Below are 24,670 nucleotides of genomic sequence, written 5' to 3'. Positions count from 1 at the left end.
TCATTCATTTTCAATGGTTTGAATAAAATATTTATAAATCCAAACCATCCAAATGGATCTATATAATATATAGGCTAGAATAGTTCAAATTTACTTGAGTTGGTGAAGCAAAATGATAAATATCTTTATATATGTACAGTTTAAAAACTACATTTTTTTTTATAAGTAATAATGATATAAAACAGTTTAAAAACTACATTGTTTTCGTTTTTCTAATTTCTTAGAATTTCTTGATATGTGTACTTCTTAATTGGGTGTTTCTCTCGTATACTTCCCGAGTACTTGGGATGCGCACTTTTGCACTTCTTTATGAGATTGGATTACTTATAAAAAAATTGCATTTATTTTTTAACTAAAACTTCTAATTTATAATTTTTACTTCATTATCTTTTATATAAGATAATCTCAGGTTCAGTGAGACTGGCTTCTAACATGAGCACGTTTTCCTCCAATGATTCCTCAAAAACTGATCGAGGCTTTCTTGAGGAATTAAACCAGGAATAAGCCCTCTAGTTAAAGTTATACAAGCAAACGCCCAAGAAAAAGATGCATACCCTAAGTTTCTTGTTAGGTGCAAGTACTTGTGGAGGGACTAGTGAGGAAAGTTCACACAATGGCCTCGTGAGGGCTGAATAAGTGGGGTGTTCAATGGCCCTGCCAAAAGTCCAAAAAATAGCTCTGATAAATAATTAAAGCAGAAAAAGGCATGTAGTCTTTAGATCAAAATTCTTTTGGATCGCTGTGCAGATCCTGTTCCATAATCCACCAAACTAAAAAACCACGAAAATAACAAACTGATAGAAAATTGCAAAGGAAAAGGGTAATAAAAAAAATTGGTATACCATATATGGGAATCTTTCACACAAGTTAAAATATCAAGGTTTGGAGCTCGAGGGTGACACCAAGATGCCACACTATGGCAAGCCAGTTTCGGAACAGGTTTAATACGCCGCAACTCCTGAGAAACGAAAGGGAACCATAAAAAAATAAATAAATAGAAAACAAAACAAAAGATAACATGCCAAAGCTTCAACAGAATTCTAATAAAAAGAAATGCATTTTACAGAACTTGAATACTCTAAAGAGTTAATACAATACCTTAAAAGAGATTGTGTCCCATATTGCTAATGTCTTGTCTGCACCAATTGTAATAAGCTGTGGAGCACCTCCAATCACTCTAGAGAGCTCAACTGCCACAACCCCACCATCATGCGCCTAGAAATCATAATTGTATTAGAAACTATGTCTCTTCATTTGTCTGGTTCAAAGAAATGAAAAACATACTAAATCTATGCCTCACAACCCAGATAAAATTTTCATGTATCACTTTCCTACAAATTATGCACATATATAGGAAATAAAAATAAAGATAAGAGAATACTTAGGAAGGAAAGTTAATATAGTCATTTAACTCTCCTTTTGATACTTTATAGTTCAGGTGGTGTTATAAAAAAATGTCATATGTTTTTAAATCACCATGTTAGAGCATTCACATCCGGCTTAACAAATTTTATCAAAATTTTAGCTAATGAATCGCATTTTTTCTATTTTGGCAACCCACTTTTCTAAAGCACCTACATCCCACTCTTTATTTTAACTATCCCCTTTCACTATTTCATTTAAAATATTCTTTTTTATCCACTTTCACTATTCCCAAAGATGAGAGAGAATCAGATTTATTTTTTTATTAGTATATCTTATGCATTGTTGAGCTATAGTGCTCTACAAATTTTCTAAGCACTGTAGCAGCTAGCCATTTTCTTAGCTAAAATAGCTAGCCGGATGGGGCTACTTGTTCCCCAATTTTTCTAACAGGGGCTGCCTATGAGAATGCTCTTAAGCATTTTTAGATTGGTGTCAGACCCTGACACTGCCAATGTTTATAAATAGTTATTATGCAAACAACATTGAACAGGCCCAAATCAGAGAGGAAAAATAATTAATGTATGAAGAGCCATATTAAATAATAACAATTCACCACAATAAAAGGATAATGAGAGGAGACAGAATGCTACTTTTAAGCTTAGCTTGGGTACAAGTTCTCGAGAATCTTGACCCTGGTCTGCACTCCAGAGTATGAGTAAACCATCACTAGCACCCGAGATCAGAAGAGCCTATGTCAAAAGTAAACACAATTACAAATTGTATAAGATGTAAAAGCACAAATAAGCAAGCATGCATACACTCACATATACATTCAGTACAAATTCATGATATAAATTCACAAGTTGCCACCAACATATGCACAAGCATATACATGCACTTGTAAAGTGGCATGTATTAATTTGACTGGAACAAAAACTGCAACCAAATTAGATACAGATCACCACTACCCCCTTGGACTGCCCCCAACTTCAACAATTCGTCCAATGTATGTCATCTAGCTTCTTAAATACTTGCTTTAAATATAATGTATTTCCCTCCCCTTTTATTCTTCTCCTGCTTTCTATGGGGACCCCATGCCCTTCTAAAATTTTTTTTTGATAAGTAAAAAGATGAATTAAAGAGCGCAGAGGGGCGCAACCCTAGTACACAGGGAGTATACAAGAGAGCGACTAAGAGGAAGAAAAAAAAGAAGAGAACATAAAAAGAAAGTCAGGGAAGTTAATCACTAAAGGCGCTAGCCAGTCAGCAGTCCAAGTGAAAAGAGTGTACAAGAAAAAGTGGACAAAGTCCTCTATGTTCCTAAATGAGTCATCGAAACATCTAGCATTTTTCTCACTCCAGATGCACCACATGAGACAAAGAGGGACTATCTTCCACACAACAGCACTACGAGACTTGCCACCCGCCCACCAAGAAGCATACAACTCCCTGATACAACCAGGCATCACCCAACACAAACCAAACCGAGTGAAAACGACATTCCACAAGATACGCGTAACCCCACAATGAAGAAAGAGATGATCAACTGACTCCCCATCTGATTCACACATGCAACAACGATTTACCACTACAATACCTCTCTTCTGAACATTATCCAATGTTAGTCTTCCCAAGCACGGCCGTCCAAGCAAAGAAAGCCACTCTTGAAGGAACCTTAGTGCGCCAAATACTTTTTCATGGGAAAGGGATGGGATTTGTAGAAGCAAGGATCCTGTAATAAGATCTTACCTCAAATTTTCCTTTACGAGAAGAGATCCACCACATCCTATCCTCCCCTACCCCACTCATCCTTCTAAATTTATCTTTCTTAATGACAAGGTTTGTTATAAAAAAAAAAAACAAAGTAGAGAGGAAAGGGTTAAATTTGGAAACTCTTAGATGTGGGAAGACCACCTTTAAGACCTTCTGGAATGAAAATGAGGAACACTGCAAAAGCAACTTCTGCATATAATCTCAGATATATGTAACTCCCTAATGTGTGCTTGGAATGAGATGGAGCTTATACAAGAGTTATGTGCTGTTGTATTTTCTTTCTTAGATCGCATTACAGGTATAGGAAGGCTTGAATAGTTGATTCTTATTTTTTTGACTTTTTCAATCTCTGGGATTTAGACTGCAATTTATTTTGTCTTCCACAATTTCTCCAACTTTTCCTTTGTTCCTTAAAGGTTTTCTCTTGGATTCAGCATCTTTTTGGCAATCTCAATAGTTTTTTACTCAAGTAAAAGAAACAGTATATATATGTACCTACTTGTGTGTGTGTGTGTCATACGAAAGTAATGTGCCGATGTCAAGAAACATTAAACTTCACAAGTCCGTAACTATCTTTCCAAAACCTTCCAACTCAAACATGGCAAAGATCTTTACAACCAAGGATTTTGCCTCCGTTTGCTGTTAGAATGAAGAATTGTCTCCACGAGGAGACTGCAGGATCAAATGAACTTAGAAATTAAGAGATAATCAAATCTGATGAAGGTCCAGAGGTGCAACATCATTACTTATGACTTCCCCTCAAACCCGGTATTATAAGACAACTGCAGGTAGATCATGACAAGAGTTTTACAGTAAAGCTAGCTGAAAGATAAATATAAAGAGCTGTAAATTCAACTTTGGGAACTAAAGTTTTACCTCACCAGAAGAAGCCATGAAGGTCATCAAACAAGAAATTGATCCTTTATGACCTCCAGTGTACCTTCGCACAAGCTGCAAGAAACTAGTGTTATCACAAAGTGTTCATATGAAACACTTGTACTAAAAATGATTGACCAACAACTTGACAAACCGCCAACCTTCCAAGTTATCATTGAAAGAACTCTTATGATACCATCTGATCCACCAAAAGCGACAAGGGGACCATCACCACCCGCAGATCTAGAAAGGAACTCCATACTACAACAGCCAAGAAAAAGAAAAGGGCAACAAATTATATGATGCCCACAAAAATGATTTCAGGTTTTAACTGATTCCTTTACAGGTATTCTATTGTTTGATTCAACATCTCCATTCCAAAGCAGACTCTTTCACTACTGCGTTGAATCAACACTCAAAAATTACTTCAAGGTCTCAAAAATCCACTTAACAAAGTAATTACCACCGGGTAGCAAGGGCAAGAAGGTTCGAAAGTGAAGGTAATGTTGGCACAGTTTGCTATAACTAAAATATGTGTCAATATTCCGAAGATTTCTTTATGGTATATTTGAATTTTGCAGTTAAACTGATAACCACCTGATAGTAGTCAAGCAATCGACTAATACAAAAAAAGAAAAAACATCCAAAGCATGCCTCTTAGAACTATTTGAATGAAAATGGAGGCCACTTCACAAACTGCAAGTGTCAGTTGATCAACATTTCTGCGCTCTATAATGAATGATGACAAGATTGACTGAAGCCAAGACAAATGGGTTACAAGCAGCAGTGCCCCTTACATATTGGAACATGATATAGGCAAGTACCTCTATTAGCATGAGGAGAAAATAGAGAAAGGAGAGGCTATATATATGTGTGTGTGTGTGTTGGTGTGTGTGTTGTAACATTCAATTAAAAGACCAAAATACCCCTGTAACAAATTCCTGTCACCAATATATTATTTTAACCTAAGAGTTTGCTTGGGATTACGGTTTTAAAAAGTGCAATTTTCAAAAATAGCATCCCAAAACACAGTTTATAAAAGTGCAATTTTTAAAATAGCACTCCGCGTTTGATAAAATTTGTAAAAAAAATACTTTTTCTGTCAATCAAGTGTTTGGATAACATTAGCAGAAAAGTGTGGTTTCATGTACAAATTACCAGCAAGGACATTGTATATAACACTAAAACAACTAACAGTTGTGTATACTTTATAAGCCTAGAGGAGATTAGTGGATTGGTTATGAAAGGTAGCAAAAGTTTTAGAGAAACTGTCAGATATAAGTGGCGACCACAGTCTGTGGTCCTTAAAGATCATTCTTTTATCTACCGCAAACTACTGAAATGGTGGCAGGCCTTTGGTCAGAGTATTGTATAAACTAATATAACACAACAAAAAGTCTCAACCATATGATATTCATTTTTTTGGAGCAAGATGCATGCATTTTCAGCTTGGCAAGCATAACATGCATTGTTTTTTGACGAGAACATAACATGCACTGTATATGGAAAGAAAGAGTCAGTAAAATGGAAACTAATATTTTTATTTATGAATAATAATTTATTAAAAAAGCGTAAGGCACCCCTAAGTACACAAGGGGTATACATAGAGGCTCCAACCCAGGCCCTCAAACCCAAATCCCACAAACCCTCAAGGTATTGAGATTTATAGATTATAAGGTATTGAGATTTATGAGTACTCTGAGAATTGAGTAGAAGAAAGATTGGTTGCTTCACGTCAAAATTGCATACAAATTTGACCAATACAACATCAATAAAAACAAAAATACTCAATTATTGAAATTGGCATTAATTGAGACCCTCACCCTGACACACGCATTTTTTTTGTTATAGGTAATCAAGGAAATATGTTAAAAAAGCATAAGGTGTATAAGAACACTCAATTGTAGTGTAAATTTTTTTTTGATAAGTAATGTTGTATATAACAAAAAGCGTAAGGCGCCTCTCAGTACATACGAAGTATACACAGGAAAACCAAAGCTAGCCCCCAAAAGCCCCCCATAAGAGAACCCTAAAACCCAAAGAAACCCTAAGCCCGCAAAACGGACCCCTAAAACCCCAAATAAACCCTAAACCCACACAACAATCCTAAACCTGCAAAGCTGTCCTGCCTTTACCCCGATTAGAGCACCTATCTCTAGCCTCAAAATTAATGGAGCATTCCAAATTTTTTAGCTCTCTCTTCCCCTTAGATTTTGAAGCAAAAACCCCATCTTCACAATACTGATCCTCTTCAATAACCGAAAAAAGATCCTTAAGTCTTTTTTCGTCCCCCCAAAAGTCAACCCCATAATGGGAGCGGCTCCCATCGCATTAAGCACCACCTCGGAATAGCCCTCCGCCCCCACCAACGGAGTGGCCGGCGCCGCCACAGCCTTAGCATCAACTTATTGTTTAGCTACGCACCTATATCGACCTTTCCATTTTGAGAATACCTTTGCTGACTTGAAATCAGAAGGATATATAGGTGCTCCACACTCACACATCATAGGACGAGAGAGGCGAAGTCTCGCACCCAGCTCAGCCACCCTTGAGGAAGAACCACCAAAAGACTCTGGGGAACCTTCCATCGAGATGGTATGAGTGACCTAAAAACTGCAATAAGAAAGTTCCATATTTAGTGGCAACTGGACCACTGAAAAGTCTTCCTTAACGGCCAAAATCGACGAAGACACAACCTTCTCATTAGGCGAAGAACGAGCAAGTGAGGAAGCGGTACTTGGTCCAAAAAACCCCCACCGGAGATAGCCACTGGGATCGATAGAGAAATCACCGGCGTGTCAAAGGCAGATTCCATGCGCCTAAGAAGGCCACCCTGTACTACTGCCGACGCTAACTCCGGAGAGACAACCCCACGACCCACTATGGTACCCGAAAACAACCCCTCGTCCAAATCTTTCAACAACATTGTGGGGAGAACACGCCCACAAGGAATCCAGATCTAAAGGAAGACCCAACAAGGACCCAAAGTTGGGCTTCAAGTCTGAATTTGGGCCTTCACAGCCCGAATTTGGACGTGAACCCGGGTTTGGACTGATTTTCGAATCGGAACCTGAAACAGAACCTGAATCCGTATTTAGATTCAAACCCGGATCCCCCAACATATCAATTGCATACCATCCAGCAGACCTTCAAGCACCCCATCTAGGATCCGATCCAGCTCCACACGAAAAAAACCCTAGGAACTTCTTCACCCAGCAATTGACGAAAAAACCCTTCATCTTATTCCTTCGCAATGTTGATACAGCCGCCACCAGCGAGACACCATTCTTCTTCTTCTTCGGTAGGATCTACAGGACCAAGTCACTGGCTCCTCCAATTCATAGCAATCCACCGCTATACACGGCTCATCTCTGCCGCTCCCCTTCACAAGGCTGGCCGAAACCAAGAACACGTCGAGAAGGCACGAGGACAAACACTGTAGATCTTTTCTCACCACTACACCTGATGCTCTTCATATCACTTCTACAAACGAACGCCCAGAAGAAAACCACGTCAAAGAGGAAACCTTAGGAGCCAGCGATCTAGACCTTTCAATTTATGTTGCTATCATCTGATGTAGCTCACCCGCAAACCGACGCCAACCCCGCCCATTCTGGCCCTTTGGGATCCAGATGATCCCTTTCCTACCACCCTCTTCGTAGACGACAACCTCCAAAAACCTACCTGCCTTGTTTCCATCCCCACGAACCATCAACGCCTTCTTTGCCTCGCGATAAGACTTGACAAATTCTTCCTTCACCAGAGACTGAACCGCCTCTTCCACCGTAGCCACCAACCAGGTAGAACATCGATGACCCACAAGAATGACCCCTATGAAGCCCTTCCTTTTTTCCTCCCGACGAAAATCTGAAAACCCTTCCTTCGCCAAAAAGTAGAAGGATTTTGCTTCAACGGAGAAGCGTTGTTCCATTAGAACCATGGATACATAGGCACATGCAGAGAGGATCAATGCACACAGCTGAACCCTAGCGTGTAGCGCTACCACATGCCACCGCTAAGGCAGAGAGACAAGGAAAAGTGAGAAATGTGAAGAGAGAGAAGAGAGCGTATTTTTTAAGAGCAATGCATCAAACTAGTAGTGTAAATTGATTCCACTCACTTGCCACATTGTGTGGTTTGTATTGATATTTACACTAAATTATACTAGAGTTACACTTGATAACTACTTCCTAGGATCACAATTATCATAGTGATAATAACGTGATCTAATACTATGATAATATTATGATAATCCCCTTTGTCTTTTATGGTGTATATGGAAGGAAAGGAATGCTAGATGCTTCAAGGATTTGACGAGGAACCTTGAAGACCTTGTTAATTTCTTTTTGTACACTCTTTTCACTTGGACGGCAGGCTGGCTTGCACCCTTAGTAATCAATTTTTTGATTTTCTTTTTATGTTCTCCTCTTCTTTCTCCCCTTCTTAGTCGCTCTTTTGTATACTTCTTGTGTACTTGGGTTGCGCCCCTCTGCGCTCTTCTAATGCATTATTATTTATCAAAAAAAAAAAAAAAAAACATGGCTTTCTTTGTGTGGACGGCGACGGTAGGAAAAATCCTCACTTTGGACAACTTACAGAAAAGGAATGTCATGGTGATGGAGTGGTGTTATATGTGTAAACACTGTGGAGAGTCCATTGACCATCTACTCCTACATTGTGAGATTGCAACTGAGATATGAAATGTATTCTTTCAACTCTTTGGAGTGAGTTGGGTTATGCCGCGAAAGGTGAGTGGTATCTTGGAAAGTTGGATGGGTCAATTGGGTAATAGGCATGCTTTGCATATATGGATAATCATCCCATTATGTGTGATGTGGTGTTTATGGCGGGAACGGAATGCACGCAGCTTTGAGGATAATGAGAGCAGCATTATTGAATTGAGGAAGTTGGCGTTACATACTTTGTTCTCTTGGAGCGGGACTTGGTCGAACTCGCATGAGTCCACCTTTTCTGATTTCTTAGAACTATATAAATCTTTTTCTAATCAGTAGGGGTTTCCCTATATACTTCTTGTATGTATGGGTTGCGCCCCTCTGCGCATTTGATAATATACTTATTACTTATAAAAATAAAAATAAAAATGATAGAATTCTAGCTTACTTTTTATCCTTATCTCTTCTACCTATTCTATGGACATTGAGATCATTATGAGCTGGAGTTCTCACAAGATTAGGATTCCTATGAGCTGCAGAGTCCAACTCTGCTTCCAGTTTATCATGTGCTTTAACATTCTTGTCACCAACATATTCTTTTAATCCTAAGAAGCTCTTCTAATAGAACAGAGCTAAAGGAATATGAAGCTTGTCTTTAATCATCTCCTGTCTGCAAATGTATTACTTGGTAGATCCAATTTCAACCAAAAAATTATAAAGTGCAACTACTTTAAGATAAAATGATGACTTACCATAGAAGAGACTTGTTGTCCAGATCTTGCTTTGGTACATCACGTCCACGCATTGTCACCAAGTCCAAGAAGATGGCTTTATTCTCACAACAGATGACAAGAAAATGTCTTCCTTTTGTTGAGGGCGCCGGCGAAGTAAAAGTAGAGGTGACTTGATTGACGGCTGATGGAGCCTCTGCCGCCGCAGAGCGGTTGCGCCAGAGTTGCCAAAAGCGTACATCATCATCGTAAAAATTCACCTGCTTAACACTTTAAGGAACCATGTGCCCAAATGGTGGATTCTCACATTTTAATAAGAAGAACCACTTGATTCATGAAAAGTCAAAGTAGTTAGAAAACAACAAAAATAAACAGATGCAGGAGTTCATTACCTGCCTCCTCGCATGGCTTCTGTGGGTTTTCCTTTAGGCTCTACACCAAAAAGAACATAAATAGTAAGTAGATATCAATTTTATTCTTTTCTAACAAAAAATATAATTACATAGATATAAGAGGTCGATCACCAATAATATATCAATAGGTATTTCAGTAATAAATAACACAATAAGAAATACCTTCAATAAATAACAAGATATGATTTTATTTTATTTTTTTGTTCAAAAGTTAGAATAATTTGTTTATAGAAAAATAACAACTTTAACTCGTTCAAAATCCTCTTACAGTCATTTCCTGCTGCGGTTTGGGTGGCAAACAGTGTCCCTCTCCTTGTACCCTTGAATCCACAAGTACCAACGAAGGACCAAGAAATTACCCGACCTCATACATATGTAATAGTCACAATGGCATTGTTGAAACTTGCTTGAACATGAATAACTCCTTTTGGTATTCTAAGCGCACTCTTATGTAAACCAATATGCCCATTCCTACATGAACCAATTCTTGGTACAGGTTTTTTCCATATTTTATCATCCTTTATTTCTCTTATTATGATTTATTATATTATTGTATTATTTTTATTTATATATTATTTGTTCTGAAAACTTCTGTCATTCATTTCCCTCCATAGACACCACAAAAGGCATGAAGACATCATCTTCCACACAGCAGCACTCCGAGCACTTTTGATAGTCCACCAACATGCACTATTGAAAGGCTCGTTATGCTCATTACTAATCTTGTTGAATGATAAGCGCTAAAATATTCATATTTTCAGCCTTTATCTTACATGTTTTAATCCTTTGGTTTTAGTTAATTAGATCATTTTACTTCCTTTTTGTGTTTTTGTTGTTTTTACAGGCTTTTGGAAGAAAGTGAAGTAAAACTGGGTGATTTAGGCTCAAAAAGAGAACACAGGAAAATTGGAGTTTCCTGGTACTGCGATCAATCGCAGAGTATCTGCGATCGAGCGCAATACCAGAGGAGATGCTGAACAAGCCAAGCCAGAAGCGATCGAGCGCAGGCAGTAGAGGCATAGATCGCAGACGTGCGATCGAGCACATACGGGCTGCGATCGAGCGCACCCGTGCGCAGGAGGCATTCCAAGTGGCAGCTACAATGTACCTATTTCCATAATAGGGTTTTTCCAACTCCAAATTGTAATAGGATTGAAACCTGCGAAAACCCTAGGTTTTACTACTTTAACAAGGACTTCTAAAGCCTATAAATAGACCTCTTAGCCTCTAGGAATAGGTGTGGAGAAAAGAGGCACAAGATCTGGAAAGGAACTGAAGGCTACATCAAGAGGAGTTTGGGTTTTTCTTCTCTTCCACCCTTTTATTTTTGTTATGAAGTTTATATTTTTATTAGGGCTAGATTGAAGCTCTAATCATGTCTTTTTATGATTGCAATATTGGCGCCTTTGCTACAATTATATTTTGGTATTTTTAACTTGATTAATACCTATTATTTTGTATTCCTCATATGTGTCTGTCTGGCCAACATATGCATGTGGTATAGACTAGTTAGTTAAATCAATTGGGATGATCGAGTCCTGGGTTTAATAAGAGTAACAAAAGATATCCACACCGGATTCTTGGGTTAATCAACATGGGGAACCAGGAGTAGACACCCATGCCCTAGGCCTCGTGTGTTTGTCGATTTCCACAGATTTATGCTTTCTTAAAGAACAACTTAGTAGACACCCATGCTAAATCCTTTAAGAAAGAAAAGAATTAGAGTAGACACACATGCCTAATTCGTTGCTTAGGGAAATCAATAACTTAAAGAGTAGACAACCATACCCTTAGGTTGGCAAACATTAATTATACCGATATAATTGGCGCATTGGCATATTGTTATCTTAATTAGTCTGATTAGTGGTGAATATCAAAACCCTAATCTTTTTTTAGTTTTGTTTTTCTTTATTTCTTTATTTTAACTCAATCGTGACAATTGAGTTTTATCTCTTAATTAAATAGGAAATTACTTCTAAACATAATTTACCAATCCTCGTGAGAATGATCTCGTATTTGCCTGCTATACTATTGTTTTGATCTTGTGCACTTGCGAGTTAAAACGTACAATTATTTATCTATTAATTTAGGTATATTTTTGCACAACATTGAAGAGATCAAATATAACCAAGAATTTTACCTACGATATATGATCCTTTCTTGAACAAACCCTAACACAGACAAATCAAAAAATTATGTTTGCTCATGTTTCTTCGAGGAAGAGGCAAAACATAGTACTCATCTACGTATAACCCAAGACAATCCGAATCGACTGAAGAATACATCCCATAAGGCACCAAAAGCCTCACAATGGAGAAGTAGATGTACCACGGACTCTCCATTCCTTTTACACATACAACACCTATCAACCGCGATGACATGTCGTTTCCTCATATTATCTGTAGTAAGGATCTTTTATAGGGCCGCCAACCAAGCAAAAAAGGGCACCCTCAAAGGAACCTTAGTTTGCCAAACACTATTCCAAGGGAAGCGTAAGCCATCATTGCAAGCAACCTGTAGAAGAATCTAACAACGAACAAACCTCTTTTTGAGGAGACTCACCAAAGCTTGTTTTCACATTCTTGTCTCACTCTAGCTAAATACAATACCTTGAAGAAAGAGGCAAAGACATCTACTTCCCAATCATGAGCCGCTCTAGCAAAGCTGGCATTCCACTGCGTGGATCCACCTGACAACTCCAAGTGAGCCATAACAAAAGCATCTTTCGCACACACAATGCCAAATAAATCTGTAAAGGCTTCCTTAAGAGCCATATTCCCATTTGAAATGAACCTTGGAGCCATCTCTTACCTCAAATTTGGCATGGCTAGAAAACTTCCCCCAATCTCTCTTAATATTCTTTCATAAACCCACCCCATACGTTCCAAGATGCTCATTAGAACACCACTCACCCCACAAATTGCCAAAATTAGAGTCTACCACATTTTTCTACCAAGCCTCTCTATCATGCACATAACACCATAGCCACTTTCGTAAGAGAGCTCGATTGAATATTAGCAAGTTCCGGGCCCCCAACCCTCCTTTGGAGATTGGAGAACAAACCATAGACCAACTTAGCAGGTGATATTTGAACTCTTTACCTAGCTCACCCGATAGGAAATCACGTAGAAACTTCTCAATACTGTTTGCAACACCCACAAGAAGGGGAAAGAGGGACATGAAGCATGTCAGTCAATTGGAAAATGTACTCTCTTTAAGTGTAACCCTACCACCCTCAGACAAATACATCATTTTTCAACTGGCCAAGCGATCTCTTTCCTCCTTGATCTTTCTAGGTGTTTTTCCTGTATAATGTGTATTTGGGCTGTGTCCTTTGCAGGTGGTTTTCAATTTCCATCAAACCAACAAGTGTAAGAATGGTACTAACTTAACTAAAATCCACTCAAAGTATTAGCTTCGTGATAATTCTAGAAAGTTAATGATTGAACAACTCAAAACAAGCAACTTCAGCTCTCTACCAATGAGATCAAACTAACGTTCACTCAAGGGTAAAGAAAAACAGTAGGAGATTATCCCATAATACGAGACCCATTCAATAAGAGTCATAAGACACAAATAAAGTCATGATAAGAAGAAAAAGATTGTTATACCTGATTCACCCTCAGCAAGCTTCTCCAGCTTGGCACCAACCAAACGACGCTCGTCAACACCGCCAGCTTTAAGCTCATAAATTACCTGTGAATTTAAACAGTACAAACTAAAATGAAACCGTGTAATCTTGATTCGTATGTTAAAAAAGAAAAAAGAAAAAAATATGAACAAACAGAAAAAGGGCAGGGAAGAAATTAGAGAAAAAACAAAATGCAAAAATTAACAAAACGATCTACCTGGCGGTGTTCCCAATTCCAAACAGAGACGTGATCTGATGCATCCGCCGTTACCAGCCATGGATGTGTCGGATGCAACTGAATCTTAATTATTTTATCGTTAGTCGGCCGGAACGCTCTCAACCGCAGCATTTTCTTCCCTTTTTTTCTTAAATTCCGATATAGCTTTTTATTGGCGGATCCGTAAAACACTCAAGAGCAGCAATGTGGTCCGATCAGATTCAGATCGGCAGCTTCCGATGGAACTTCAATTTGCCATCTGAGTTTGATAAAAGCGCGTTCATTTTCAGACGAGCACGAGGCAAAGAGGAAAAACAAAGGAAATAAAGGAAAACCCGTTTCGTCTCATTTTAAAATGGGAGGATATCCCGACTCCCGTCCAAAGCACTTAGGTACAGAAAATGGTTATTTTATTTAAAAAAAGTAAATACTCTCGTCAAACTACCATCCAACTTTCAATTGTGATGTCTTCAAGAGATAGCTTAATCGGTTGAAAACACGCTTAATGAAGTAGAAGTCATTAGTTTGAATCATTCTCCCCTCTCTTATATAGACATGTAAAAAAATAAAAAAAACTTTCAATTGTGACAATTTTTTTGCCCCCAAGCAACCAAAACATTGTCAATATCTCCTCAAATGATAAAACTAACCTTAGTTTTGTTAGTTTGTGCTATTTTATTTCTTTTATGTGTTTTCTGTGTTTTTGTAGGCTGTTGGAAGAAAATGAAGCATTCTTGGAAATATCGAACTTAAAGGACAAAATTGAAAAAATCTAGAGGTTTTGACAGTGCGATCGATCGCAGGGGACCTATGATCGAGCGCATTTCCAGAGAGGTCTACCTGAGCAATCAAGGCGTGCGTTCGTGCGCACAAGAGGAGACTCGATCGCAGATGTGCGATCGATCGCACCCGTGCGTTGAAGAATTTCAGATGCTGCGGCCAGACTTCTTTTGCTTTCCATATTAAGGTTTTTCTAGTCCTAGTTGCACTAGAACTAAACCCTACGAGTTTACTAGGGTTTCTAGGATTTCTAGAGTATTCCTAAGCTTATAAATAGACCTCTAAGCCTCACAATTCGATATTCCATCTTTAGACACAACTCTTGGGGAGAGGAATTGGAGGTTACTTCAATGAGTCATTTTTTGTTCTTTCTTTCCCTTTTCTTTTTAGTTTTATTTTAGTTATGTATAACTAATACTTTAGTAGGGCTAGATTGAAGCCCTAATTATGTTTATTTAATATTTCAATATTGACGCCTTTGTGATAATCATATTGTGATGTTTAACTTGATTAATTCATGTTTTATTGAATTCCTCATATGTGTGTGATTGTCCATTATATGCATGTGTTATAGATTAGTTATTTAAGTTAATTTGGATGATCGAGTCCTGGACTTAATAGAGTAATAAAAGAACCTCACCACGGGTTTTTGGGTTAATCAATATGGGGAACCGGGAGTAGACACCTATGCCCTAAGCCTCATGTATTTGTCGATTTTCACAGATTTATGCTTTTTTAAAGAACAACTTAGTAGACACTCATGCTAAATCCTTTAAGAAAGAAAATAATTAGAGTAGACACCCATGCCGAATTTGTTGCTTAGAGAGATCAATAGCTTAAGGAGTAGACACTCATACTCTTAGGTTGGCAAACATTAGGTATTCATAATATGATTAGAGCATTGACATATTGTTATATTATTTTAGTATGATTAGTGGTGGATATCAAAGCCTTACCTTTTATTTATCTTTATTTTCTTTCAATATATCAATATCAATTTTGTGGCAAAGTTGATATTTTAATCAATTCTAAGCGAAATCAACAATCTCTATGGGAACGATCTCGTAGTATTTGGCACAACAACGGATTTCTGCCATTTTCCCTACCCGACCTGCACCCTGTGGGTTCAGAAAAATCCAACTCGCTACCCGAACAAAATGACTACTATCCATATGGATTCGGGTGTTGTAGGGCGGGTATTGTAGGTTGTGTGAGGTGAGTCGGATTCGTCATTGAACTCCATGAACGAACATGCATAAAGCTCAAGATTAACCCAGGTCCCAAAGATTATGAGAAAAAAAAAATCAAAAATCAAAAATCAATACCGAAAAGAAGTTGAAGATTAATCCAAAAGATTAAGAGAAAAATATAGAAAAAAGACCAAAAAATCAATACAAAAAAAAAAAAAAAAAAAACTCAAGATTAACCTAGAAGATTTAAGAGATAAATATACGAAAAAACCCAAAAATCAATACCCAAAAAAGCTCAAGATTAACCTAGAAGATCAAGAGGAAAAGATTAAAGAGAGAAAGCGAGACAGCAACGAGAGTGAGAGTTCGATACCCAAAGATTTCAGTCAACATGAAGAGAGCTCACAAAGTAGTGGTATGAGCTTTGTTGGTCCACGAAGACGGAGATAGAGACTTTGCGAGACAGAGCAGAGAATGAGGGAAGAGAGAAGAGAGGAAAAAAGAAAAGAAAAGAGAGGTATTGAGGGGGGAGGTGGCTAGGCTAGAGAAAGAGATGAAAACTAGTGTTTGCTTTTCATTTTATTTGCTTATGCGGGGCGGCAGGGTGGGGTGGGTCGAGTACCCGTGGGGAAAAAAATTATATACCCACAACCCGCCCCGGCCTGCACAGGTTGGATAAAATCCAACCCGAATCTGCAAAAAAACCATAAAAATCCGACCTAGGTGGGGCAGGTTGGGTGGGTTTTTGCCAGCCCTAGTAGCACATATATAAAGTAGATAGTTTATAAGAAACATTTATGAGTGCTAAGTTCCGCATAACTTATTTAATAGGTAAAATTGGAAATATTCCCGTAATTCTTTCATTATGGCAACAAGCAAAAGATATGGCCCGATTTTAAAAAACACCTGTACTATTAAATTAACCTTCAATGGCGTCTCCATTTGTTTCTGCTCTCAAGATTGTTTCTCTTTCATCATTCTCTCGTTGTTTTCTACCTCGTAATGATCCTACCACCTTTTCTTCATCGCCATCACCATCGTCCAAACACACGAGAAACTCTTTCAACTACTCCTTTCTCCGTTCATATCGATTTTCATTAAGGTTGTTTCGGCCAAAACTCATACATTTGGAATTTTTTTTTTCCTCCCTCCATAAAGAAAGCATGAATGAACTTTTGCATTTTTGTGACCTAGAATGACTAAAAATTCGAATTTCTTTTTTTGTCTATCTCAAAAAGTCCAATATTAATCTCATTAAGGTTGTTTTGGCCAAAAATCAAACATTCGGATTTTTTCTTATTTTCCTTCCTCTGAAAAGAAAACATGCTACTGTAAGCATGAAGGAACTTTCCAATTTTTGTGACCCGGAACAACTGAAAATTCGATTTTCTTTTTTTGTCAAGCTCATAATGTCTGATATTTATCTCAATCAGGTAGTTTCAGTCGAAAATCAGACATTCAAATTTTTTTTTTTCCTTCATTCGAAAAGAATGCATGCTATCGTACACACGAATGAACTTCCGCAATTTCAAGACCCAGAACGACCGAAAGTTTGATTTTTTTTTTTTTTTTTGTCTAGATCATAAAGTACAATATTTATCTCATTAAGGTTGTTTCGGCCAAAAATTAGACATTTGGATTTTTTCTTGATTTCCTCCTTTGGAAAAGAAAGCATGCTACCATAAACATGAAAGAACTTTTGCATTTTCGTGACCTATAACGACTGAAAATTCGAATTTCTTTTTTTTGTGTAACTTAAAAAGTACAATATCTATTTCATTAAGGTTGTTTCGGCCGAAAATTAGACATTAGGATTTTTCCTTCTTTTCCTACCTCCGAAAAAAAAGCATGCTACTATAAGCATGAAGGAACTTTCGAATTTTCAAGACCTGAAACGACTGAAAATTCTAGTTTAGCTCAGAAAGTTTGATATTTATCTCATTCAAATTGTTTCGGCTGAAAATCAAACATTTGAATTTTGTTCTTGTTTTCCTCCCTCCGAAAAGAACGTATGCTATCGTACGCATGAATGAACTTCCGCATTTTCGTGATTTAGAATGACTGAAAATTTGAAGTTCTTTTCTTGTCTAGCTCAAAAAGTCCGATATAAATCTCATTAAGGTTGTTTCAGCCGAAAATCAGACATTCAAATTTTTCTTGTTTTTCCCCCTCCGAAAAGAAAGCATGCTACCATAAACAAGAATGAACTTTCGCATTTTCGTGACCCAGAGCGATTGAAAATTCGAATTTCTTTTTTTGTCTAGCTTAGAAAGTCTGATATTTATTTCATTAAGGTTGTTTTGGATGAAAATCAGACATTCGGATTTTATTATTATTATTTTTTATTTTCCTCCCTTCGAGAAGAACGCGTGCTACCATAAGCATGAATGAACTTTACATTTTCGTGACCTAAATCGACTAAAAATTCAAATTTCTTTTTTTGTCTAACACAGAAAGTCTAATATTTATCTTATTAAGGTTGTTTCGGCAAAAAAATTTTAGGGTTTAGGGATGTGGTCACCCTAAAACTGCTCAAAACAAGATTCTACAAGCACTAAAAACCGGATTCTAGAACCGCTCAAAACCGGTTAACCCCGAATAATCCGGTTTTGAGCGTATTTAGAAACCACTTTTGGAAACTAGTTTTAGAAACCGGTCTCAGAGTCCACAAATCAAACCCCAAAAGAAACCCCAAATGAAACCATAAATGAAACCCTAAATGAAACCCCAAATGAAACCACAAATGAAACCACTATTGAAACCCCAAATGAAACCCCGAATGAAAAACTCAATGAAACCCAAAATGAAACCACGAATGAAACCCTAAATGAAACCCCAAAATGAAACCCCGAATGAAAATTAGACATTCGGGGTTTTTGGAGAGTTTTCGTGTTTAGGGCACCAAGGCATGCAATGGCACCCACCGAGGCACCGAAGCAAACCTGTGATTTTAAGCTTGAGACACCTTCAAAATGTCTTATAATGAAGTTATAAACACACTTTGAGCAATTGGCATGGGCAAAAAAAAAAAAAAAAATTGCACGGTGTCGATTCGTTTTGGCATGCCATGGCACACATCAAGGCATATCATGGCATCTTTCGAGGCACCGAAGCAAACCTGTGTTTTGAAGCTGGGGACACCTTCCAAATGTCTTATAATGAAGTTATAAACACACCTTGGGCAATCGGCACAGGCCAAAAAAAAGTTTGCACGATGTCGACTCGTTGCGGTATGCCATGGCACACACAAAGGCATCCACTGAGACACCACAGCAAACCTATGATTTGAAACTTGAGACACCTTCCAAATGTCTCATAATGAAGTTATAAATACACTTTGGGCAATTGGCATGGGCCAAAAAAAAAAGTTTGCACAGTGTTGACTCGTTTTGGCATGCCATGACACACACCAAGGCATGCCATGGCACCCACCGAGGCATTGAAGCAAATCTATGATTTGAAGTTTGGGACACCTTTCAAATGTCTTATAATGAAGTTATAAACACAATTTGGGCAATTTTCATGGGCAAAAAAAAAGGTTGCATGGTGTCGACTTGTGATTTGAAGCTTTTGAAACCTTCCAAATGTCTTATAATGAAGTTATAAACACACTTTAGGCAATTGGCATGGGCAAAAAAAAAAAAGTTTGTACGGTGTCGACTCCTTTTGGCATTGCATGGCACATACCAAGGCATGCTCTGGCACCCACCAAGGCACCGAAGCAGACCTGTGATTTGAAGCTTTGGACATCTTCCAAATGTCTTATAATGATGTTATAAACACACTTTGGGCAAATGGCACGGGCACAAAAAAACATTTGCACGATGTCGACTCATTTTGACATGCATACCATGGCACCAACCGAGGCACCGAAGCAAACCTGTGCTTTGAAACTTGGGACACCTTCCAAATGTCTTATAATGATGTTATAAACACACTTTGGGCAATTGGCTCGGGCAAAAACAATGTTTGCACGGTGTCGACTTGTTTTGGCATGCCATGGCACACACCAAGGCATGCATGCAATGGCACCCATTGAGGCACCGAAGCAAACTTGTGATTTGAAGCTTGGGACACCTTCCAAATTTCTTATAATGAAGTTATAAACACACTTTGGGCAATTGGCACGAGCAAAAAAAAGTTTGCATGGTGTCGACTCATTTTGGCGTGCCATGGCACTCACCGAGGCAACGAAGCAAACCTATGATTTGAAGCTTGGGACACTTCCAAATGTCTTATATTGAAGTTATAAATACACTTTGGACAATTGGCACGACCAAAAAAAAAAAGGTTTGCATGGTGTCGACTCGTTTTGGCATGCCATGGCACACAACAAGGCATGCCAAGGCATGCTACGTAAGCATGATTGAACTTCTGCATTTTCGTGATGCAGAATGACTAAAAATTCGAATTTCTTTTTAAGTCTAGCTTAGAAAGTTTGATATTTATCATATTCAGGTTTTTTCGATCGAAAATCATTAATTCAAATTTTTTATTGTTTTCCTCCCTCTTAAAAGAACACATGCTGCCATAAGCATGAATAAATTTTCGCATTTTTCTAACATAGAACAACTGAAAGTTTGATTTTTTTTTTTTAGCTTACAAAGTCTGATATTTATTTCATATAGGTTGGTTCAGCCGAAAATCAGACATTTGAGTTTTTTCTTGTTTTCTTCCCTTCGAAAAGAACATAAGCTACCGTAAGCATAAATGAACTTTTGCATTTTTACAATTTCGTGACCCAAATATTGATGTTAAGACCCTAAATAAAACCGCCGAAGCCTTAAAACCCCATTGAAATCTCAAATGAAATCTCGTTGAAATCCCAAATAAAACCCATTGAAACCCCAAATGAAACCCCATTCAAACCCCAAATGAACTTTTGTATTTTCGTGACCCGGAAAGGCTGAAAATTTGCATGTCTTGTTCTTGTCTATTTTAGAAAGTCCGATATTTATCTCATTCAGGTTGGTTTGGCGAAAATTAGACATTCAAATTTTTTCATGTTTTTCTCCCTTCGAAAAGAACGCATGCTACGATAAGCATGAATGAACTTTCGTATTTTCATGACCCGGAACAGTAGAAAATTCGCACGTCCATTTTTTGTCTAGCTTAGAAAGTCCGATATTTATCTCATTCAGATTGGTTCGAGCGAAAGTCTGACATTCGAATTTTTTCATATTTTCCTCCCTCTGAAAAGAATGCATGCTACCACAAGCATGAATAAACTTTCCCATTTTTCTAACCCAGAACGAATAAAAGTTCGAATTTTTATTTTTTTTGTCTAGCTTATAAAGTCCGATATTTATTTCATATAGGTTGGTTTGGCCAAAAATTAGACATTCGGATTTTTTCTTGTTTTCCTACATTCGAAAAGAACGCATGCTACCGTAAGCATAAATGAACTTTTGCATTTTTGCATTTTCATAACCCAAATATCAAAGTTGAAACCACAAAACCCAGTTGAAATCTCAAGTGAAACCTTGTTGAAACCCCAAATGAAAACCCGTTGAAACCACAAATGAACTTTTGTGTTTTCGTGACCTGAAATGCCTAAAAATTTGCATGTGTTTTTTTTTTTTAGCTCAGAAAGTCTGATATTTACCTCATTCAGGTTAGTTCGGAGAAAAATGAGACATTCGATTTTTTTTTTTCGTGTTTTCCTCCTGTGAAAATAACGCATGCAACCATAAGCATAAATAAACTTTCGCATTTTTTTGACACAGAACAACAAAAAGTTCGATTTTTTTGACTAGCTTACAAAGTCCGACATTTATTTCACATAGGTTGGTTCTGCCGAAAATCAGACATTCGAATTTTTTCTTGTTCTCCTCCCCTCGAAAAGAACGTATGTTACCGTAAGCATGAATGAACTTTCATATTTTCATAACTTGGAACGGCTGAAAATTCGCATGTCTTTTCTTTTTTTGTATAGCTCAGAAAGTCTGATATTTATATCATTCAGGTTGGTTCAGCTAAAAATCAGACATTCGATTTTTTTCTTGTTTTTCTCCCTATTAAAAGAACGCACGCTATCATAAGCATGAATAAACTTTCGCATTTTTCTAACCCAGAATGATAGAAAGTTTGATTTTTTTTTTTTTTTTTTTTTTGTCTAGCTTACAAAGTGCGATATTTATTTCACATAGGTTGGTTCGGCCGAAAATCAGACATTCGAAGTTTTTTCTTGTTTTCCTCCCTTCGAAAAGAACGCATGCTACCATAAGTATAAATGAACTTTTGCATTTTCATAACCCAAATATCAACGTTTAAACCCCAAATATCACCGTTGAAACCTTAAAACCCTGTTGAAAATTTTCAAATGAAACGTCGATGAAACACCAAATGAAACCGATCCAAACCCCAAATGAAACCCCGTTGAAACCCCAAATAAACTTTTGTCTTTTCATGACCCAGAACGGCTGAAAATTCGAATGTCTTTTTGTTTTTTTGTCTAGCTCAGAAAGTGCAATATTTATCTTATACAGGTTAGTTCGGCCGAAAATCAGACATTTAAATTTTTTTCTTACTTTCCTCTTTGTGAAAAGAATGCATGCGACCATAAGCATGAATAAAGTTTCGCATTTTTCTGACCCAGAATGATTAAAATTTCAATTTTTTTTTACTAGGTCAAAAAGTCCGATATTTATTTCGTATAGGTTGGTTCGGCTGAAAATCAGACATTCGAATTTTTTCTTGTTTTCCTCCCTTCGAAAAGAATGCATACTACCGTAAGAATAAATGAACTTTTGCATTTTTGCATTTCCGTACCTAAATATCAAGACGTTGAAACCCCAAATATCACCACTGAAACCTCAAAACACCGTTGAAATCTAAAGTGAAACCTTGTTGAAACCTCAAATGAAATCCATTGAAACTCCAAATGAAAGAATGTTGAAACCCCAACTGAACTTTCGTATTTTTTTGACCTAGAATTGCAAGAAAATAGGCATGTCTTTTTCTTTGTCTAGCTCAGAAAGTCTGATATTTATTTCATTCAGGTTGGTTTGGGCGAAAATTAGACATTCAAATTTTTTCATGTCTTCCTCCATCTGAAGAGAACGCATGCGACCATAAGCATGCATAAACTTTCGCATTTTTCTCACCCAGAACAAATGAAAGTTCGACTTTTTTTGTTTTTTTTTTCTCCAGCTTATATAGTCCAATATTTACTTCATATAGGTTGGTTTGGCCGAAAATTAGACATTCGAATTTTTTCTTGTTTTCCTCCCTTCGAAAAAACGCATGCTACCGTAAACATAAATGACCTTTTGCATTTTTGCATTTTCGTGACCCAAATATCAACGTTGAAACCCCAAATATCACCATTGAAACCTCAAAACCCCGTTGAAATCTCATATGAAACCCATTGAAACCCTGTTGAAACCCATTGAAATCCCGTTGAAACCCCAAATGAACTTTCATATTTTCGTGACCCAGAACGACTAAAAATTCGAATGTCTTTTGTTTTTTGTCTAGCTCAGAAAATCCGATATTTATCTCATTCAGGTTGGTTCGGTTGAAAATAAGACATTTGAATTTTTTTGTTGTTTTCCTCCCTTCGAATAGAACATATGCTACCGTAAGCATGAATGAACTTTCGCATTTTCATGACACAAAACAACTAAAAATTCGAATTTATTTTTATGTCTCACTTAGAAAGTCCCATATTTATCTTATTCCGGTTTTTTATAGCAAAAATCAGTCATTCAAATTTTTTTGTTTTTTTACTCCCTGTGCAAAGAACGCATTGTACCATAAGCATGAATAAAGTTTTGCATTTTTCTGACCCAGAAGGACTGAAACGTCGATTTTTTTTTTTTACTTCCTCAAAAATTCCGATATTTATTTCATACAAGTTGGTTCGGCAGAAATTCAGACATTCGACTTTTTTCATTTTTTCCTCCCTTCGAAAAGAACGCATGCTACTGTAAGCATGATTGACCTTTCATATTTTCATGACAAGGAACGGCTGAAAATTCGCATGTCTTTTTTTCGTCTAGCTTCGAAAGTCTGATATTTATGTCATTCAGGTCGGTCCAGATGAAGATCAGACATTCGAATTTTTTCATATTTTCCTCCCTCTGAAAAGAACGTATGCTACCATAAACATGAATAAACTTTCACATTTTTTTGACACAGAATGAATAGAAGTTTGATTTTTTTTTTTTAATTTATTTATTTTTTGTCTAGCTTATAAAGCCCAATGTTTATTTCATATAGGTTAGTTCAGCCGAAAATTAGACATTCGAATTTTTTCTTGTTTTCCTCAATTCGAAAAGAATGCATGCTACTGTAAGCATAAATGAACTTTTCCATTTTTGCATTTCCATGAACTAAATATCAACGTTGAAACCCTTAATATCACAATTGAAACCACAAAACCCCGTTGAAATATCAAGTGAAACCTCATTGAAACCCCAAATGAAATCCATTGAAATCCCAAATGAAAACCTATTGAAATCCCAAATGAACTTTCGTGTATTCGTGATCCAGAACGGCTGAAAATTCACATGTATTTATTTATTTTTGGTCTAACTCAGAAAATCTGATATTTATCTCATTCAGGTTGGTTCGGCCAAAAATTAGACATTCGATTTTTTTCTTGCTTTCCTCCCTGTGAAAAGAGCGCACGGTATCATAAGGAGGAATAAACTTTCGCATTTTTCTGACCTAGAACGACTAAAAGTTCGATTTTTTTTTTTGGTCTAGCTTACAAAGTCCGATATTTATTTCACATAGGTTGGTTTGGCCGAAAATCAAACAATCAAATTTTTTCTAGTTTTCCACCCTTCGAAAAGAATGCATGCTACCGTAAGGATAAATAAATTTTTGCATTTTTACATTTTTACATTTTCATGACCCAAATATCAACGTTGAAACCTGAAAAACCCGTTGAAATCTCAAATGAAACCTCGATGAAACCTCAAATGAAACCCCAAATGAAACCCCGTTAAAACCCCAAATGAACTTTCGTATTTTCATGACCCGGAACGGCTGAAAATTCGAATGTCTTTTTTT

The 24,670-nt window shown here is 37.1% G+C and overlaps 1 protein-coding gene across 1 annotated transcript in view; it reads right to left on the bottom strand.

Moving 5' to 3' along the window:
- The window catches only part of LOC132186287 (Transducin/WD40 repeat-like superfamily protein), a 44,433-nt gene extending 30,397 nt beyond the window's left edge, over positions 1-14,036 (bottom strand). Inside the window, exons 1-10 of the mRNA XM_059600180.2 lie at positions 13,680-14,036; positions 13,443-13,527; positions 9,811-9,850; positions 9,440-9,688; positions 4,176-4,275; positions 4,015-4,089; positions 2,016-2,114; positions 1,099-1,215; positions 843-958; positions 555-654 (exon numbers count right to left, since the gene is read on the bottom strand). Coding sequence (XP_059456163.2) covers positions 555-654; positions 843-958; positions 1,099-1,215; positions 2,016-2,114; positions 4,015-4,089; positions 4,176-4,275; positions 9,440-9,688; positions 9,811-9,850; positions 13,443-13,527; positions 13,680-13,811 — 1,113 coding nt within the window. The 5' untranslated portion in view covers positions 13,812-14,036. The remainder of the gene's footprint in view (positions 1-554; positions 655-842; positions 959-1,098; positions 1,216-2,015; positions 2,115-4,014; positions 4,090-4,175; positions 4,276-9,439; positions 9,689-9,810; positions 9,851-13,442; positions 13,528-13,679) is intronic.
- Positions 14,037-24,670: the final 10,634 nt, after the last annotated feature.

This window comes from Corylus avellana, chromosome 6 (genome assembly GCF_965113065.1).
Source record: "Corylus avellana chromosome 6, dhCorAvel1.hap1.2, whole genome shotgun sequence".
In the NCBI taxonomy this organism is placed as follows: Eukaryota; Viridiplantae; Streptophyta; class Magnoliopsida; order Fagales; family Betulaceae; genus Corylus; species Corylus avellana.
The sequence above is the reverse complement of the archived record's forward strand: the minus strand, read 5'-3'. Positions and strand labels throughout refer to the sequence as shown.